This window comes from Octodon degus, unplaced genomic scaffold (assembly GCF_000260255.1).
Source record: "Octodon degus isolate 3935 unplaced genomic scaffold, OctDeg1.0 scaffold00128, whole genome shotgun sequence".
Classification (NCBI taxonomy): domain Eukaryota; kingdom Metazoa; phylum Chordata; class Mammalia; order Rodentia; family Octodontidae; genus Octodon; species Octodon degus.
Window position 1 is genome coordinate 701,038 of NW_004524704.1, and position 19,783 is coordinate 720,820.

Here is a 19,783-nt window from a genome sequence, read left to right on the forward strand (position 1 = left end):
TTTTTCGGAACTGGGGATTGAACTCAGGCCCTTGTGCTTGCCAAGGAAGCGCTTATTCCACTGAGCCATCTCCCCAGCCCCTTAAAGATTATATTTAATGGAAAAAGAGATTTATGCATTTTAAGGTTGGTAAGAAGGTTAAAATTTGGAGTTCACTCCAGCATTTTGGTGTAAATAAATGTCACACTTTGACATTTATTGACCGTAAATTGAGATTGTAGCTCACAATTGATTGGTAAATAGTTTTTTTCTTTTCCATCCTCACAGATAGAGCTTTTGAAACAAGGGGACCTCTCTATCCAGTGAGAAGTGACAAAAGGTATGTGATTGAGGTCCTCTAAAGTCTTTATTTAGTATGCATCTAGTTTCTCACTTTTTAAGTTACACTTGTGAGTAGCTAGGCCTGAGGAATTGGGAACGCTCATCAGCCCTGGTTGTGTCGAGCTCAGTAGGTCTGGCCTGGGGTGCCAGCCCTCGCTTGGGCAGCTGACTCTCGTCTCCTAAGGGTCACGGCTCGGAGAAGTGCGTAGATGATTTCTGTGAGGTCCTGTGATCAGTGTCTATAATGTAGCCCCTGCATGCTGTAGGACTTTGCACGGTGGTTTAGAGCAGTTTGTTGGCTATGGCCCAGCGGCTGGTCTGGCACACCTGTCTGTTGGAACACAGTTGCACTCTGATTGCACAGTGTCTGTGACTGCCTTTCACAAGTTCATGATAGCCCAAAATGCATGTCTCGCTGCCAAGTGGCTCTGATTTAATTTTATTAATAAAGAGGCTAGTAAACGTGATTAGATCCATTTGGACCACCCGTGGTTCAAGCCGGCCAGAACGTGTTAAATTGCAGTGGTGGAGAGACGAGGGGTGACCATCACTGGAGTGTTTACTGGCGTCTTCCTTTCAGAAGGGTGTGCTGACCACTAGTTCTAAGGACCATATTAATTCAAGGCCTTTTTGTGTACAAGTTAATTTTATTTCTAAGACTAATCAAACATGTATCAAATTAAAATTGTCTAGCAATCGCTTCTCTGCCTTTTGGCTAAGGTCAAGTGTAAAATTCTGTAGCAGAAGTCTTAATATCTTCCCTCAGGTGTTCAAAGGGGAAAATTTCTGATACAGAGAAGATGATTGGACTGAGACCTGAGAACGAAAGTGTAAGTAGAACTAGATAGATTTTGTACCTCCTGTCTTGGCAGACTTCTGTTTGGTTGTGCATGAAAAATAAGAACACGCAAAGTGTGTTGCTGTGATGTTTTTAATTCCATTGTTTTCTTTGCAAGAGCAGCAAATTTCAAAGTGCGCACATTTTGTTTTCCTTCTGTGTTGAAGGTTTACATCTCCAATAGCCACCCTGTTTATGAAGACCAGTCTGATACCATAACAACATTCGTGTATGTTGTGTGACTCTTTTGGAAAATTGTTTTAAAGTCATCTCTAGGAAAGATATGATATGTTCAGGACTTCGTTTCCAGAGTTTAACTTTTTGGCTTTGATACTTACTTGAAAACATTAGCCATCTACTGTTTCGTTGGCTTTTACATTAAGTAGCAAAATAAGTGTCCCAGTGATATCATCGGTCCCGACAGTCTCAACAACGGCAAGGTGTTTCAGTAAGCATTTACTGTCTAGCAGAAGTATGTTTCTACCTTAATTGCTACTTAAATTCTTAGATTGTTCACATTTTTGATGTATAGAACTACAGAAGTGTAGGGTCTGCTTTAAGTGTGGGTAAGTTTGTACTTTGTGGTTGTACTTCTAAAGAGTTAGTCTTTAAGAAAGTTCAAGGCCAGCCTGGGCATTAATTGGCAAGACCCGGTCTTAGGCATGGGCTGGACAAATAGCTCAGTGTTGAGTACTTGCCTAGTACTCAGTTAAATCCCCAGTACGGATATAGCAAAAAAAGAACCTTCGAACAGCTAAGACATATCTGGAGTTGTAAGTTTTAAAACTTCTCTTTCTCTAATATTCCCATTTCCATTGCTTCAGAGTGGAGTTAATTATTATTATCACTGAGCATTTGGAGAGCCCAAACTAAAATGATGCGCCTGTTTTCCTAGCACCACAGGAAGCTGAAACGGGAATGACCTGAGCTCAGGAATTATAGGCCAGCCTGGAAAATCTCTCTCAAAAAAAAAAAAAAAATTAAAAAGAGAAGGGAACCGCACCTGAGAGAACAGACGGGGTAGAGGCCTTTTTAAAACCTAACTGGGGACTGCATCCTGCTTGGTCTATGCTGAGCCTAGGATAGACACCTGCAGCTAGCTAGAATGAAGGGTGCCAATGTGCCACCTTCAAACTAGTGTGATTCAAGTCTTCAGTCCTTATTTCTAAATATGTCTCAATTTTATATTTTCCATCTGTATCTGTCAGTGCTAGGTTCAGCCTAGGATTTCACAATACCTTCTACCAGAGCTACAGCCCAGCCCCGAATTTCTTAATTTCCAAATAGTTTGCCTGGTAGACAACTTAAATCCAGTATTAACAGTTACAGTAGTAACAGGGGAGGCTCTGCTGGGGAAGAGACTTAGCAGAGTTCCTGGGATGTGCAAAATTCTTTTCATTGACCCAAATAGCCACACGGTGTTCATTTTCCAAAAAGTGCATGGTACAGTGATGTCTTGGGTGTGTGTGTCTTTTTGCCATCTTTACCCATTTATTATGAAGGGTATGCAGCCAGGTGGAAGGGAGACACAGAGGTCCCGGTGGAGGGCATGGCCTAGGGCATCCGCGTCTTCTAACAGCAGCCTCCCCTGAGCAAGTCCACTGCTCACTAGTCTATAAGAGCCCCAGACCCAGTCCTTGGACTTCTGTGGAGCTGTTGTTCCACAGGTCTGATTAAAACGACGAAAAAGAGTGTGTTTGCACTAGTGCATTCTCAGTGACAGGATTATAGGTCTTATTTTTGCTGTTCTCAACTTTTCAAAATGTATTTTAATCACATTAACTTTAAGTGGGACAGAAGAACTGAAAATCCTTTTCTTGGCACCTCCAAAGAAAGTGGTGAGTGTCAGTTTCATGGGGTATTTGTTTGTTTGTTTGTACCAAGTATCAAACTTAGGACCTTGCGCCTGCCAGGCAGGCACTTATGCTGCTGAACCTTCTCCCCAGCCCTCACGGTTTGTTTTCAGAGGCAGGGCCTCAACTGTGTAGTTCAAGGTAGCTATAAACTCACCAGACAGCTCAGACTGGCCTTGAATTTGCTGTGATCCTGCCTCAGCCTCCTGAATGCTGGAATTAATAGGTGTGTGTTCACACACACGGCTTCTGTCATGCTTTGTACTTAAGGTGTCCCATGAGCCCTAATTCATAGGGGTTTTTTATTTTTCCTTGCCTAGGACATGCAGATATGATCAATCTGCTTACTTATTTGGGGGATTGACTATAATTGTCATTCCTTGTAAGATTATGACAGTCTTACAGTTCATGTGTAATATATGTAGTGTGGCAAGTATCAAACATAGCAATAGAATATAGAAACTTTTTGCTCAGAGAAGGGGCCACCAGCTGGAGCCTGACCTGTCAGAAGAAGTGTCGGCCCGACTCCGCCTGGGCAGTGGAAGCAATGGCTTTCTCCGGAGGAAAATGTCAATACTTGAGGCGAAGGAAAAGAATTTCTCAAGCAAAGAGAGGGACAGAAGACCAGATGATCTCCTTGAACTTACCGAGGTATGTTCCTATGTTGGTTAGAGTAAGAGGCGTGTTTTTCAATAGCTTCTTACTCTAAACTTGAGGGTATTGTTTTGAGGAGTTTCTCCAGAGAGGGCCTAAGTTACGAAAATAAAGATCAGCCTCGGGATTGGCTTGCTTGGCTAGCTTGATCATCGTGGTCTGTGGAGACACCTATGAGAAGAGATAGAAGGGGTCCTCCAGAGATTCTTTTTCTGCATTTCAAACATGTTACCTAGTATGGTGCCAAGAGTGAGTACACTGCAAGGTTTTTAAATGAATAAATCCAGCGTTCCAAAACATCGCATCCATTGATTATTGTGTTTGAAAGTAATAAGGCTTGTAGAACACAAGGAAATGCACGTAGAGTTCTGCACCTCGGTTCCGCCTGTGGTTGACTAGTCCTGTGTGGTATGTATCTGTTGAGCATTATATGTTGGGCACAGAGGTGGAAGTCACAAAATAGCAGCTGTCTGCAGTGAAGAGAAGCACTTGTGTATATATTTGGACAAGAATTTTGATTGAGTTTATAGATTCAGTTTTGTAGCTTAGATATGCATTTATCCGCACACTTCTTTAGAGTAAGGAAGCCAAGCATTCAGTGGAGGGTAGCCGTTGCTAGGCTTGCTTTGTTAAGTTTGGACATTTTTATGCAAGATGGAGGGCCTAGGAAAGTAATTTTCTCCAGGTCCCGATGTTGTTGACATGAAAGGCTTTCTCGAGTCTCGGACTTTGAGTATCTGATAGCGGTTCTGTGTTAAAGTAGCAGCCTCTGGCCTTTCTTATCCAGGACATGGAAAAGGAAATCAGCAGTGCCCTCGGCCACGGGCCGCAGGATGAGATCCTGAGCAGTGCTTTCAAGTTGCGAATTACTCGAGGAGACATCCAGACCTTAAAGAACTATCACTGGCTTAATGATGAGGTGAGCTGGCTCATGTCCCGTGTCGTCATCGTCCCTGTCCCTCCCCTTCCCGCCCCACCCCCATGCCTAGCTTTATGTTTAGCTGTTTATTGTCTACAACCAAAATGATGTCCCATGTTCATGATGGGGCCATAACTCATGTCTTGCTGCTCAACAGCTCTGATCCTAGAGCCGGGACAGTTAAAACAAGAATATCCTAAACCTTAAAAAGGTCCTATTTGCTGCAATATTTCCCTCTTTTTTTTTCCCCCCCAGTAGTGGGGATTGAGCTCAGGACCTTGAGCTTGCCAGGCAAGTGCTTATTCTACTGAGCTATCTCCCCAGCCCCAATTTCCCTCTTTTGTATCTATATTTATCTATCATTTTATTTATTAGTCTTCAGTGACTTTGTTATGAACCCTGGGTGTTCCTGATAAATGGAAGGTATTTTGTTTGAATGATGTCTTGGTCTGTTCCTGCTACTATCACAAAACATCACAGATGGGCAGGTGATTTCTGCACAGAAGTTCATTGTTCACTACCCTGGGAGCCTGTCACTGCCCTGGGAGGACCTGCAGAGCAAGGGCAGCTGGGCCTATCCCTCCACCCCTGAGGTGGTGCTTGAGGTTGAACCACTTTCCTGAGGCCCCAGCACCTGTCCTCCCCAGGCTGTTACATGCTAGCAAGTGCGTGTCAAACCGTGGTAAGCAAGGGGCCTGTTTGTTACCTCCACTCACGTTTTTAGCAAAAGCTGCTGCCCCTCCCCTGCTGCTTTCCAGCTGGTCCCTTTGCCTTTCTTGCCCCTCCCCCAGAGCAAGTTACATGGAAGCCCATTGTTTTAAAACTGGAGTATTATTTCATTTCACATTGTAAATGTAACATGCTTATTACAGGAAATTTGGAAAATGCAAGAATAGTATATTACTATTAAAAGTACCATGGATATTTTGGTGTACCTCTCCTTCCCGTTAATATTTTTAAATTGAGGGATAATTTCTATGTAGTGAGTCCCTTGCAGTTGATCTTCCTTCTGTCTTGTGTGTGGTGCATTTGCACAGACCATCGCCTGATTGCCCCTGAGTACTTTTCCTTTTTCATTTTTCCTGGTTGCAGCGCAGGCTTTTGAGTGCAGGGCCCATGCCTCCCACGTGCGCCACGCCATCCCCTGCCCCCCTCCTTCATACTCTTCCCCCATTCTGATTAGTTGTTTTTGTTTTGTTTTGTACCAGGAATCAAACTCAGGACCTCACGCTTGCCAGGCAGCGCTCCGCTACTGAGCTGACTCACCAGCCCTGACTTTTTTTTACTTCTTCCACATCTGGTCCTTTCATTCCCACTTTTAGCTCCTGCCCATCCATATGCATCTCACTTCCTGCTTCATACTAACGCAGAGAAAATTCAGTTTGATGATGTTTTCTCCACATTCCAACCTTTACTTTCTTGGTATCTTACAGGTCATTAATTTTTACATGAGTCTTCTAGTGGAAAGAAATAAAAAGCAAGGCTACCCAGCACTTCATGCATTCAGTACTTTCTTCTATCCTAAGTTAAAGTCTGGGGGCTACCAAGCAGTGAAAAGATGGACCAAAGGGATAAATCTCTTTGAACAGGAACTTATTCTGGTGCCCATTCATCGGAAGGTGCATTGGAGCCTTGTGGTGAGTGGAGAGGCTTGGCATGGGGCTCGCGACACCAGGCTGGGCTGACAGTGTGCTCTGCAGACCTCTCAGTTCTCAAAGCAGGGTGACTCAGGAAGCTGGACAGGTCTCTGCTTGAGGAACATTTGTTTATAGCAGGAGTGGGTGTTTGGGTTTTTAAAAAAATTTTAGTTTGTTTATAAGATGGTACGAGTTTGTTACAGAAAAATGAAGGTAAAAGAGAAAGCTAAAATCTCTCACCACACTGGGAGGACTACTGATGTTTTGGTAAAGAAGTTTCTAGACTTCATCTAGGAGTAGAAATATAGTAAACTCATCAACTGGATTTCTGTAACTTTTCTTAAAACTAAAATGTGTCAAAATCCATTCACATTGGGTGGTTTAAATTGTGCTTTTCTTTGGAAGTACAATTGTTACTACTGTTAATGTCTAAGATGTTTCTGGATGTTGTATTTTCCTATTATAGGTGATGGACCTAAGAAAAAAGTGTCTTAAGTATCTGGATTCTATGGGACAAAAGGGCCACAGGATCTGTGATATTCTCCTGTAAGTACAGCTGAAACCTTCCTTCCCTATGGTCTCATTACACCTGTGGCAGGTGATCTCGTGTATAGCCCTAGGAGACTCTAGACGGCAGTCTCACTGTGCAGGTAAGGCTGTCTTCCCCAGGCTTCAGGAGTTCTGAGTCCATCTTTTTGTCTAAAAATAACCTAGGGCTGGGGAGATAGCTCAGCAGCATAAGCACCTGCCTGGCAAGCGCATGGTCCCGTGTTCAATCAGTGGTACTGCAAAAAAATAAAAAAGTACCTACTAAATGATCTCAGCTAAGTCTTATTTAGGGTCATTATTGGGTTGTTGTTTTTTTTTTTTTCAGAACCGAGGATTGAACTCAGGCCCTTGCACTTGCCAGGGAAGCGCTTATTCCACTGAGCCATCTCCCCAGCCCCATAGGATCATTATTGAAAACAAGTTCTTTGAGTGTTTGAGTGTGTATGTGTGTGTTGGTGTTACTAGAGATTGAACTAAGACCTTTGCACTGATGTACATCCCTAGCCCTTTCTCAGTTTTTAAATTTTAGAACAAGGTCTTACTAACTCACCTACCAGTTGCCTAGGCTGGGTTTGAAATTTTGATCCTCCTGCCTCCCCTCCCAGAGTGCTGGAATTACAGGTATGCACCATTATGCCCAGCTAAATATATCTTATTAGAATCCTGTGGTATTTATTAGATTTTGTTGAGATTGATACATTACAGTAATACCTTAGTTTACAGATGCTTCTGTTTGCAAACAGAAATGTTCAACAAAGTTTTGTTTCCATATGTGAACTTGGCGTTGTGGGGCTCTTCCCCAGAGTCGTGGAACAAGTTCACGAACCAAGGTGCCATGGTATTCCAGCTGTTGTAAAGAACTGTTAGCTGGGGAGTATTAAGCCTGTGAATTCTTTAGCCATTTCATGTGTGTGCTATTGGATTTTTTTTTTTCCCCTGGCTGGCCCCGAATGCCTTCAGGGCAGGTTTTGGCTGGCTTGAGTTGTGGGGTTCGAACCACAGCAACCTGAGCCTGACTGCTTTGTTGAAGCAGCCACTTAAAGAACTGAGCTAAGGGGCAGGCCCCCCCCCCCGTATGTGTGTGCTATTGCTATTGGTAACTGGGTTTATCTCATAAAACTCAGGGGTAATTTTTGTTTTTATTTTTATAATATTGGGGCTTGAATATAAGTAGCTGTGAGCTAGATCCTTGGGCCTTTTCAGGATTTTTTGTTTTTGAGGCATGGTCTCACCCTGCAGTTTAGGCTGGCCTTGCACTAGGTAGCCCAAGGTGGCCTCAAACTGAAGGTGACCCTCCTGCTTCAGTTTCCTGAGGTATGTGCCACTATGCCCTGCCCTTTTCTCTTTTTAAGTTAGGGTTTTGCTAAATTGCCCAGGCTGGCCTCAAATTTGTCATCCTGTCTCAGCCTCCCAAGTAGCTGGGATTACAGCTGTGTCCCACTGCATCTGGCACTCAAAGGTGTGTGATTTGTAGGCAGCTCTTACAGAGTCACCAGGCTCCCCTTATCCGCTGGGTGTGTGTCCCAAGCAGACGCTGGCCCCAAGCCCCGTATGTAGTGCTCATCCTGGGCCCTGGGCTGCTGCCTCTCAGGACCAGACTTAGGGCCAGCTCTCTTCTGCTGTATTTTACGCCCTGGGGCCTTTGCATCACTACGCTTGTCTCTGGGCCCAGTAGGTAAAGTAAGTGTGACTCCAGACAGTGTCTGTGTTGCGCAGGTGGGGAGAGCGTGTGTGGGGGTGAGGAGATGCTTCACGTCCTGGGGGGGCCGCTGATGGTACGAGCCCTCGTCGTGTCCTTAGGAGCAGTATGCAATTTAAAGCTTACGAATTTCCGTAATTTTTCATTTAATGTTTTTAGACTGCAGGTATCTGAAACTACAGAAAGCAAAACTTCAGAATAGAAGGGACTTCTGCCAGGTTGGTGTGCCCCTGTAATTGCAGCAGGCTAGAGGCTGAGGCAGGAAGATTACCTTGAGTTCAAGGTCAGGCTGGGTTACATAGTGAGTCCAGGGTACTCTGAACTATGTAGTGAAACCCTGTCTCAAAAAAAAAAAGCAAACAAAAAACAATAGGGCTGAGGAGATGGCTCAATGGAATAAGTGCTTCCGTGGCAAGCACAAGGGCCTAAGTTCAAACACCGGTTCTGAAAAAAAACCCAACAACAACAACAAAAGAAATAGATCAAATTGATTATAATCCTCCTAGTCTTCCGTGTGTAAGATATAAAACATGTAGGTGTGTGTGTGTGTGCATATAGTATCTACATATTATTGCATGCGTAGAAACTGTTTCCTGAAATCGTACGGCAGTTTTACATACTTCTTACAACAGGATTTTTAAGAATATACTTATATTCCATTCATACTTTTTCCTTTCTTTTGAAAGGTCAGTTACTATGGGTATCTGAGTCTGCTTTCTTTTCTTGATACCTCTAGTCCAGTTTTTCTCAAACTTTTTTAGTTATTACTTTCCCTGAGAGAAAATTTTAATCCTGTTTCTCCACAATGAGCAGAAATTCTATGAAGGAATAAGACTTAGCTGGGGTGGCTTCTAGAAGACCACAGCCCAATGGAGTACCGCGTCTCACTCATTGGCCGCGCGGTTGCCCCACAGAGCGCACACGTCCTGGGGTGTGCTGTCGGCCCCCGTCACTGTTGCCTGTCCTAGCATGCGCAGCTGGGGAGGAGATGTGTACTTGAGCTCAGTTTCAGAGGTCTCAGGCCATGGTGGCGGCCCTAAGGCACAGGTACGCCTCCTGGCCGAGGAAGCGGCTCTCCTTGTGGTAGCCAGGAAACGGGGAGGCAGGGAAAGGAGGAGGGGCTGGCCTGGAGGGTATGGCCTGGCAGCTTGCTCCCCAGAGACCTGCCCCAGCCGGCCGCCTCCTGGCTGCGCAGTCAGTCAGTGGGTTCACGGATGAGGTTAACACCCGTGATCTCGTCACTCCCCGTCCGCACGCAGGAAGGCTTGGGGGGACATCTTAGATCGTAACATAGCCTGATGCAGGCTTATCTTGTACACAGCTTGAGAACTGAGGTGATAGCCTAGAGATGTGCATAAAACTAATCACTTAGAAAAAAAGTAAGCACTTAGTACTTAAGTATTTATCTCCTAAAATAAAATTCTACATAACTACAGTGATATACTTAAGAAAATTAACCATCTGTAACATGTAATATATAGTCCATATTCTGGTTTTTTATGTTATCTTCTAGAACTTTTTTCCCCAAGCCCAGGAATAGATGAGTGTTCAGAAATGTCTTGGCCAGGCGTCGTGCCACATACCTGTGATCCCAGAACTCAGGGAGGCCAAGACATGAGCATTGCAAGAGTTTGAGTCCAGCCTGGGTAGCTTAGCAAATTAGGGAGACCCTGTCTCAAAATTAAAAATATGAAAGGCTAGTAATGTAAAGGATAGCTGAGTGCAGGAAAAAAAAAAAAAAAAGATTTAATATTTACCTGCTGTTTGTCCTTTATTTTAGAATAGTCTTCTTACTTTCTTTTTTCATGGCAATACCTGTTTTTAAAGAGTCCAGGCGGGCTGGTGAGATGGCTTAGTGGTCTAAAGCACCTACTTAGAACAAGCTTAGCAAAGCACAGGGACCACGGTTCAATCCCCCAGCACCACATGCCAGCCAGCCCCGCCCCCTGGTGGGCTGAGCTGGCCACACACACACACACACACACACACACACACACACACACATAAATAAATAAATAAATTATAAAGAGTCCAGGCCCTGGGCCAGAGGATATAGGTCAGTGGCACAATGCCTGCCTGGCAAGTGCAAGGTCCGGAGCTCAACTTATGGTACCAAAATAAAAGTCCAGGTCACGTATCTTGTTTCATACCTGTTTTGAAGTAAAAAAAAGTTTTAAAAAAAAACCTTCCATTTGAACTGCATGAAATGTACATTCTGACATTGTGCGTATGGTGGTAGAGCTGGAAGAAAACCTTAGCAGGCTGGCTGTGGTGCTGCGCCAGCGGCCATGGTGGGGGCATTTCCTGTGGGTTTCTGTTTGTTTTGTTTTGTTTTTCCATGTGGTTTGGGGATTTAGCCCAGGGACACTACCACAAGGCCAAATCCCAGGCCTTTTTATTTTTAAACAGGGTTTCGCAGAATTGTCCAGGCTGGCCTCAAACTTGCTGTTGTGCCTCTGCCTCCAAAGTCACCAGAGCTACAGGCCTGTGCTGCCCTCCCTGACTTAGGAAGAGGGGTGTTGTTTGTTTTTTTTTTTTAATATGAGAGAGGGATTTTTGTCTTTTACCTCATTATATATGTTTTAATTATTTAGAGATGAGTAAGGGCTGGCCAAATACCTCAGTGGACTAAAGCGCCTGCTTAGGCAGAGCGTAGCAGCTGGGGTTCAATCCCTGGCCTGCCCCTGGGGCACACTGAGACCTCGATTGAGACTGAGCATGGTGGCGCAAGCCTGTAATCCCAGTGCTTGGAAGGCTGAACACAGGCAGATCACTACGAGTCCAATCTACGTAGTGAGACCCTATAGACCCTGTCCTAAAATACAAAAATAAATTGGAAAAAAAAGATGAACATATAGTGTCAGTTAGTAGAAAAAGGAACCCAGAATTAAAAATCCAAACAGCAGTCACAGTGTTGAAAGCCTGATGGTATAGTTTATAGGATGGTGTGTCTATTAAATATCACAAGTCTTTTGTAGTCATAAAGCTTGGTGTCATTGATGTAACCTCTGTTGCTGTTTTCTTTAGTCAGTATTTACAAGATGAAAGCAAGACCAAAAGAAATATTGATCTGAATCTTTTAGAGTGGACCCGCTACAGCATGAAGCCACACGTGAGTGACAACCATGTGTATTTGCCAAACTTTGTTGTATCATGTTGTTCAGCCCTAACTTCTTCCCTCCCCTCATTTATGCCCTGTGGATGAACAGGTTGAAAGTCGACATCATTTGTGCTTTTTTTTTTGCTGGGCATTGAACTTGGGGCCTCGCACGTGTCCAGTACATACCCTCTCTGGGTATGTACTGCCTGGAAGCAGCCAGGACCCAGGCCTTATCACCCCGGCCAGGACTGGCCTGGTGCATCTCAAGCTAATAACAAAGGAAGATTTCAGGCACATTCTGCACTCGCTGTGCCTGGATCTGGTCACAAGTCACCACAGACCACTTGGATGGTTTTGCTTATTTATAGCATGCTGGGAAATGGGGAGGGGGCATTGACTGGGGTTGCTCTGGGCAGTTTTGGTGGTCGTGACGCAGGATGGCCAGGGTCGTGTGTACCTCACCTCGTATCTCTCAGGGAATTGGGAAACAAAACGTGTACGTCAACTTCTCTTCCTGGTTGTTGTAAGTTCTTGTCTGAAATTTATCTGGGAATTTATTTGTTTAGGTCATAGGGTCCCATGGCATAATCAGCAAGAGTCAGGCAAGCTGCTTGTGACTATGCTTTGTAGCTCATGAGGTCTGAGTCTCAGTTCATAATTGGAAAGTGGCCCAGCCTTGAGTCGCACTGCTTCCCTGTGAAGTGAGCCACATGAATTCAGCGTAGTCCTGACCTCCGTAGGGGCTCAGGTTTCTTCACTCAAAACATTTTGACTTCCACATTGAATCACTTGAAAATCAAGGCTTGACATTTCCTAAAGAAAAGACAAATACAAGAGTCTGTTAGCCAGATAGGTGTGCTAGTGCCTGCCTAAATCCCAGCGCTTGGGGGGCTGAAGCAGAATGATCACTGTGAGTTCAGGGCCAGCAGAGCTACACAGGGAGACAGTGTCTCAAATGCACACTGCCCCCAGAGAAAATCTGTAAGGATGAACACCTGTTCTGGTACAGGAATTATGATTTTAAAAAATCTGTTTTTGTAGATGGGGATCTGTAGTTCTCTCTCTGAGTGATGCTAGACTCTGGAGAAAAATATAAGGCCCCTAGTGTGTGTGTTCTATCTTTTAATACTCAGCTGTTTCTAGGAGTCCGCATTGAGCTATCAGTATGTGTCCCCACAGCGGAGTCAGTCCCTCCCTCTACCTCTCACGCACCTTAGATGGGACTTCCCCGTGTGTGATGGGCGGCCAGCCCAGGTTATGGGCCTCCCTGAAGGCTTGGACGCTCAGCCTCCAGGTGGCCCTGCTCGAGGCAAGATTCTCCCGGATGAAGCTGGTCTGCATCTTCTGTTTCTGTCTCTTGTGACTGTAGGAGGCTGAAGCCGAGGCCTGTCAATCCTGTGTGGCATAGAGAGGCGATCCCTGCAGTGAGGCAGTAGGTTCACTGTGGTTTAGAGTGACCCTTACTTAAGCTTCTTGAAGTTTGTAACAGTGGAAGTCCTTGTGGCTCACATTCCTGTTAGTACACCTTCTGATTCCAGTTTTGTTTCCTGGGTGTTGTGCAGCACTGGGGACGGAGCACAGGGCCTCGCACAGGCTAAGCGTGAGCCACATCACACCCTCAGCTGGTTTCTTCGAGAGTGGAGCGCGGAATCCTCTTCACTTTTTCTTTTCATCTGAGGATGATTTTCTGTGGGGCTCCCTACTCCACGTCCTGTGTAGTGTTTTGTCCCACGTGGAGCAAGCTAATTACGTTTGTATGCGTGCGTTTGTGCAGTACTACATTGAGCATTTACCAGATTGCAATTTTTCCACAGCAATATTTAGAAAAAGTGTAAGGAATTTATATGATATTTTACGTCTTCCTTTCTGTTTTTATAATTTTAGGAGATTCCTCAACAGCTGAATGGGAGTGATTGTGGAATGTTTACTTGTAAATATGCAGATTATATTTCTAGGGACAAGCCTATCACATTTACACAGGTGAGTGAAGGCCCTCCTCATCCACTTGCTTCTGGCCAAGGGGACTTGTTGCAGTGCCTGGCACCCGGGAGGGCCCTGTGCAGTAGCTGCTTGCAGCTCCCGTGGACCCTGCGCGAGCCTCGGCAGAGCCCCACTCGTATTGACCTCTGCCCTCAGAAGGCTTCTGCTCTTGGGGGGCCCTGGGGGTGGCAGGCTATGGCGCATCCCAACCCCGTGGTCCGTGTGAGAGTGTGTGACAGCGAGGAAAAGCAGGCCTTTTGGGAACCTGGGTCTTTATACAGGACCACGAACCTTCCTCTCATTCTGCTTAGTTTGGGTTCTCCATGGTTCTGTGTTGAAGTGGAAACCCAGGCATGTGGGAGCACTTGAGAAGTTGTTTTTAACAGTGGACTCGGAACCTCTGTACAAGCGCAGCAGCGCACACGAAAAGTGCGTCTCGTCAGCAGCCCTCAGTTTCATAGCTGCTGTTTGCAAACGTACTTCTAGAGTAGCCAGCTGATAACCCCATTCCAAGCTCCGGGCAGCATCAGGCACGAGGAGCCTACAGTGAATTCATACACTTCTAGTTGAAAATAAAAGCGCTTGTTACTGATTTGTCTCAGCAGTTTCAGTGAGAATAAATGTGCATTTTTACTAGATGCTTTGAACTATTTACAGTAATTTTTAAATCACGTTAAGACTTACACACACACACACATACACACACACACACACACACACACACACACACACACGCCCCAAGAGCTCCCTGGCAGGCTACAGTACAGTGCATTATCCCAGTGTTCATAATGGCACAGAATGCGTGGCGCAGGGCGTGAGCTCCCGGCTTCCTTAGAGGGCAGTGGGCAGTCAGCTTGCAGGTAAGCTGGTCGTCCTGTGGTGTCTTGCTGCTTTGAGAATTGGCCCATGCAGTGACTGGCGGTTACAGCAGTAGCATCTTGAGCAAAGCATTTTATTCTTTGATGTTGCTAAATAGCAAGGTGCCGACTGTTCTCTGAACCCAAGGACAGGAGACTTCAAGAGAAGCTGTTTTTGAACAGAATTGACCATGTACAACATGTGGTAGAGCAGAAAGAAATTTGATATTTTCCTTAAAGGCCCTTTTTTTACATATGAAAGCAGATTATACTCATTTTAGGTTTTTTGTTGTTGTTTTTTTGCAGAACCAGGGATTGCACTCAGGCCCTTGCACTTGCCAGGGAAGCTCTTATTCCACTGAGCCATCACCCTAGGCCCTCCCCCCTTTTTTTAAGTCCTTGTAAGTAGAGAGTTTGCCTGATGGTGCCACCACTTGGACATTTCCACTTTTGCTAATGCTTCAGCTATTAAGCTGTGATGTCACTACATATAGTCCTGCTTTGATTTTCCTTAGCAAGTACAGCACTAGGGTACATGCAGTACAATTAGAAACCTGTGCTTTGGGGCCGGGGAGATGGCTCAGTAGAATAAGCGCTTCCCTGGCAAGCAAAAGGGCCTGAGTTCAATCCCTGGTTCCACAAAAAAAAGAAAACAGAAACCTGTGCTTTATAAGCAGTGATGTCAGAGCTGCCCTAAAAGCCCTGGGCACTGCACTTTATTTACACAGTGACGTGCAGAGGTTGTGACACGGCCACAGCAGTGACCTGTGTGTTGTTCTTTGCAGCACCAGATGCCTCTGTTCCGGAAGAAGATGGTGTGGGAAATCCTGCATCAGCAGCTGCTTTGAGAATGCTGCCCCCTCCCTCCGGCCTCTGGCTGTTCCTTCCCAGCCGTCTCCACATACCTCATGCATTGTGGGTTACCCAGTCCCTGCGTCCCTTTTCTGTTCTCCCACAGGTACTGAGCTGCCGTGCATGGAGCCCTGTCTCGGGGTACAGAGGGGCTGCTTTCGACCCTGACTATAAGGCTGTGCCTGCTTGGAGCCCTGGACTGTTCAGCCCACACAAGAACAAACGCTAATTAATGTTTTCTTATTTTAAAGAATTATTTCCCTGTGAATGTGGGAAATGTAGGATTTACTCTATGAATTGTTTTTCCATGTGTTTGTTCACGTGTGTTCATTCACTCACTGGTTTGTAGATGTGGGGTGGTGGCCGTTGTCCACTGCCTCTGACAGTTAACTCTACATGATGTGCTTGAAGTATTTATTTCCGAGAGGAACATTAATCAAACTGCCACTGCCTGCTGGCACTCAGGAGGGACAGTGGCGGGGGAGGACGGAGCGTTCAGAGCCTTCCCAAGCGCTGGAGCAGTCACTGCCAACCCGAAGTGAGAGGTCTCCTGTCTGAGGCTTCCGTGGAAGCGCAGGAGAAGCAGAAGTGCTGTGCTTGGGATCTGGGTCCGAGCAAGCCCGGCACCACGCACTGCGCAGCGCGAGCGTCGCCAAGGACCTTGGGCCAGCCGTGTGGTGACCTCAAGTGCGTCGTGCCACCTCAGAGCCACTCCCCTTCTGGAGCAGAGGTGACACGGCTTACTCTTGAAACTGGATTCAAAGTAACTGTAAACCCTAGTCTTCACTTTGTCCCAGATCCGGTTGAGCATAAACCTCAGAATTGTAAGGGCTGGCCTGAGCTGTTTATTTCAAAAGATGCTATTCAATTTAAAGCTATTTTTCCTCAGAGATTTTTTTTCTATATATGAAGCTAAAATTAAGTTTTGTACTCATGATTAACACCCCCCCTCCCCTGTGCCCTCCCACCGCCATCTGTGGAAGAAGGTTTAGTACTTGGCTCCAAGGTCGCTGGTTATACAGCAGTCTATTTTGCATATGAAAGTTTGTATTTAACTTTTTGTTCATTAAAAACCTTACAGATGTGGTTATGTATTTTTAATTTCAGAAAGTTTAGAGTTGGTCAGGACTCTGCAAGGTATAGTGCCTGGTGTTGCTTTTCTGGTGTGATGAAGGTGAGTGGCAGCCCCAGACAGCCCTAACGGTGCTGCCCGTGCCCTGCTGTCCGCCCCCGGCCGTGCATCAAGTGAGAGGCCAGGTGCGGCTGGGGCTTGTGGTCCCGGGCCAGGCTCCCGCTGACAGAGCCACTGAGCCGACTGTCTAGGCAAGTATGGTACCCTAGCCTGTCCTACTCCATGGCCCCAGAACGTCTCCTGGCGTGAGCGGCCAGAGGTCCCTTCCTGCAGCCCTCGCCCTGTCCCTGGGATGCAGAGCTGGGCCTGTGGCTGATGGAGCAAGCTGCCCAGCCAAAAGGCACAGAGGTTTTTGTGGGTCCCTGTGCTGAGTCGGAGCCGCATCCCCTGGGCATGTGTGCTTGAGCCAACTGCCGAGGGTCACACTAGGACTCTGGCTGAGGCTCCCTCCGTAGCCACCATCCATTGAGGGGGCAGGTCATGAAGGCTTCTTAGGCATGGCCTCGGGGTTGTCAGAGCTCTTCCCAGTCTTCCAGAACACAAGAAATCCCTACCAGTGGGGCATTAAGCTGGAGTGGCGTGTGCTTGACCCTCAGCTTCTGACCCCAAGGTGAGGCACCATGAGCCGTTGTCCTCCAGGCACTGGCTTCTTCCTTGGTGCACTGAAACATGCTGGTGTTAGGTTCTTTTTTTCCTGGAGGAGAGTCTTGTCCAGGTAATTGTGAACTCACTATGTAGCCCATGTTGGCCTCAGCAATCCTCCTGCCTCAGTCTCCTGAGTGTTGGGATTATAGACATGCACCACTATACCTGGTGGTAATAGAGAATTTTTATATATCAACAATTTATGAGAAAAGTGGTCTGGTGTTTTTTTTTTAAATCTTTTGATTGTATCAGTAACAAATTTGCAATGTTAAATCTAGTCATTTTTTTAAATTGCAGTAATTTGGGAACCCAAAGAAAAGTTCTATAAACCATTACTCTTAGTAGGTAGTCTCTGTTCTTAACAATTGACAGGTTGTGGTGTGTTGTTTTTTTGGTTTTTTTTTTTTTCTTTTTTCTTTTTTCAATAGCCTGTTAGTGAACATCTTTCTCATGCTTGACATTGTGCAAAAGCAGGGGTTGGGGTGGAAGAAAAACAAGGAGCATCTAGAAGATGTTCTTGGGAGCCCCGTTTTCTGCCTCAGTTGCCAAAGGCTGTTGGGACCGCCGAGCTCTTCCCTCCAGAGTTCTGAGCACTCTGGGCCCACGCAGTGGACTCTGGGGGGCTGCAGCTGAGCTTTCCTTGGAAGCGGAGAGGGCAGCCGGTGCAGATGAGCGCCGCCCAGAAAGTGAAGTCTGCGGTAGCCCCAGTCCGTGCTGCACCGCGGAGCGCGCCCTTCATCACAGTTTCTATGAGGTGAAACTCCAAGAATCTGATAGTCAAATAAACTTTTGGCACTTAGCTCACTGTAAATTGGAGTTCTAGCTGGCTATATTGCTTTGGGTTTTAAATTTTAATTTAACATATACAAGAAAAGATTTGGGGTATATTGGAATAGACTGATTTTATCTATTTGCCAATAAACTCATCTCTAATTCAGTAGCTTTAAATGTTTTTATTGCAACCCATAGTAATAAATGTATTTGCTGTTGTGACAGTGTAGTACATGTACACACAACTATGTGATAGTTTTAGTTTATTTTTTGATATGTGCTGTGAGCACGTGATGGCTAGTCTTGACTATCAACTTGGTTGGATGGGAAGCGGCTAGGAAGTCAGTGTAGTACGCTTTGGGGGCTGTGAGCGCATTCCCTGGGGGCTGGCAGGTGGCGGGGAGGCCGGCCAGGGATGCAGGTAGCCCCCGCAGTAGGGTGTGGCCGGGAGAAGCAGGAGGAGGGTGGCCTGGAGCGCCTTGGCTGCCCCAGACGTGAGCGCCCTCCCGCCGCCGCCGTGTTTCTACCACGGAGCCGGGCAACTCTGACCGGAGCCCGCCGAAGCCATGAGCCCAAGCAACCTGTTCTTCCTTTCAGTTCTCGTCAGGTACCTTCCCCCCCACAGCAATAAAAAGCTGACACCACTGAGTTGATTTCTGTGCCCAGAAACAGAGGGGTTGGGAAGAACCCGGAGCCTGGCGCACGTTAGACAGGCAAGCACTCCCACAACCGAGCTCGCCCCAGCCCTCGGGATGCAGTTGGAAAAGCTCTACAAGTTACCTAAGAGCAAAGTACAGACTAGTTTTAAATCTATAAAGCTTGAACCTGGGATAGTGGTGCACGCTAGCAGTCCCAGTGTGGAGGCTATTTTAAATGTAATGAATATTTTAATCCTATATTTCTAACACTTCAAGGATGAGACTGGGATGCTCAGTTGGTTTTTACAATGAGCTACAAAACTTAAACCCTGACACTCCCAGACCCAGCTGCAAGAAAAGTGCAACTTAGTGGCATGTTGCCTACTTTCAAATCCCAGAGTTGATAGACAAGATTCATTCTTCCTCCATGCTATATGATGGTAACCTTAGTAGTTTCTGTAAGAGTGAATCCTGCCTAGCAACTGATGACAAAGGCATGTGTAGCCAACTACGGAATGTTACGTTGTCTGCCTTTTTCTACTTCCTCCTGAAAACCTCCATAAGTGATCAATAACCTCCAGTCCAGGTGATTTGAACCTCTGGGTTCCTCAGCCTGCTAGCATAATAAACTGCCTTCCAAAGGTCCTCTGGTGCTGTTGTCTTCCATTTGGCCTGGTCCTGAATGGCACATCACCACTACTCTGGGAAACTGAGGGAGGATTGCCAAGTTCAAGGCCAAACTGGGCAACTTAGCAAAACTGTGTCTTAAAATATATACATAAGGGACAGGGATGCAGCTCAATCTGAAGATCCTGGGTTTGATCCAATATCAAAAGCTACTTTAGAGTTTGAGAGGATCTCAGGGTGGAGTTGAGCCTGTGTAAGAAGCACTATCCAGACCTCAGAGGAGAGGTCAGAAGCTCTCAGAGCCTTTGTGGTGTGAGGCAAGGTGTCCAGTATAATTTCCTATTCACCTCAAAAGGAGAGACTGAGGCAGAATTCAATTTAGTCTGACCCCTGCCTGAAGTATTTACATAGAAGACATCTGGGCCAGGCCACCTTCCCTTTTAGCCTTGCCTAAATTACCCCATCCCTTGCTCCTTCCCCTGCCCTATTAAAACTTCACAAACATGTAGGAGATAAGGAGACAGGACCAATTAAGGGCAGTAAGAGCCAGACCATTTGCCCATGCTTAGCTATAAATCCCTCCGCCTGAGACTTTGCACCTATAGGTTATAGGGGGCACCACATTCCTGCCATAAACCCGCACCTATAGGATATAGGGGGCGCCACATTCCTGCCGTAAACCCGCACCTATAGGGTATAGGGGGCGCCACA

General features: G+C 46.1%; 1 protein-coding gene across 5 annotated transcripts in view; it reads left to right on the forward strand.

Annotated features, from left to right (window-relative positions):
• Senp2 (SUMO1/sentrin/SMT3 specific peptidase 2) overlaps positions 1–16,345 on the forward strand; it is a 34,672-nt gene extending 18,327 nt beyond the window's left edge. For 2 of the 5 annotated variants that reach the window (XM_004640874.3, XM_023700917.1), the window contains exons 9-17: positions 268–319; positions 1,088–1,151; positions 3,487–3,663; positions 4,454–4,585; positions 6,019–6,222; positions 6,689–6,768; positions 11,498–11,582; positions 13,455–13,550; positions 15,193–16,345. In XM_004640874.3, the coding sequence (XP_004640931.1) occupies positions 268–319; positions 1,088–1,151; positions 3,487–3,663; positions 4,454–4,585; positions 6,019–6,222; positions 6,689–6,768; positions 11,498–11,582; positions 13,455–13,550; positions 15,193–15,255 (953 nt within the window). In that variant the 3' untranslated portion in view covers positions 15,256–16,345. Of the gene's footprint in view, positions 1–267; positions 320–1,087; positions 1,152–3,486; positions 3,664–4,453; positions 4,586–6,018; positions 6,223–6,688; positions 6,769–8,629; positions 8,689–11,497; positions 11,583–13,454; positions 13,551–15,192 lie in introns of those variants that run through there. The other 3 variants (XM_023700915.1, XM_023700916.1, XM_023700914.1) reach the window with 3 other exon arrangements.
• Positions 16,346–19,783: the final 3,438 nt, after the last annotated feature.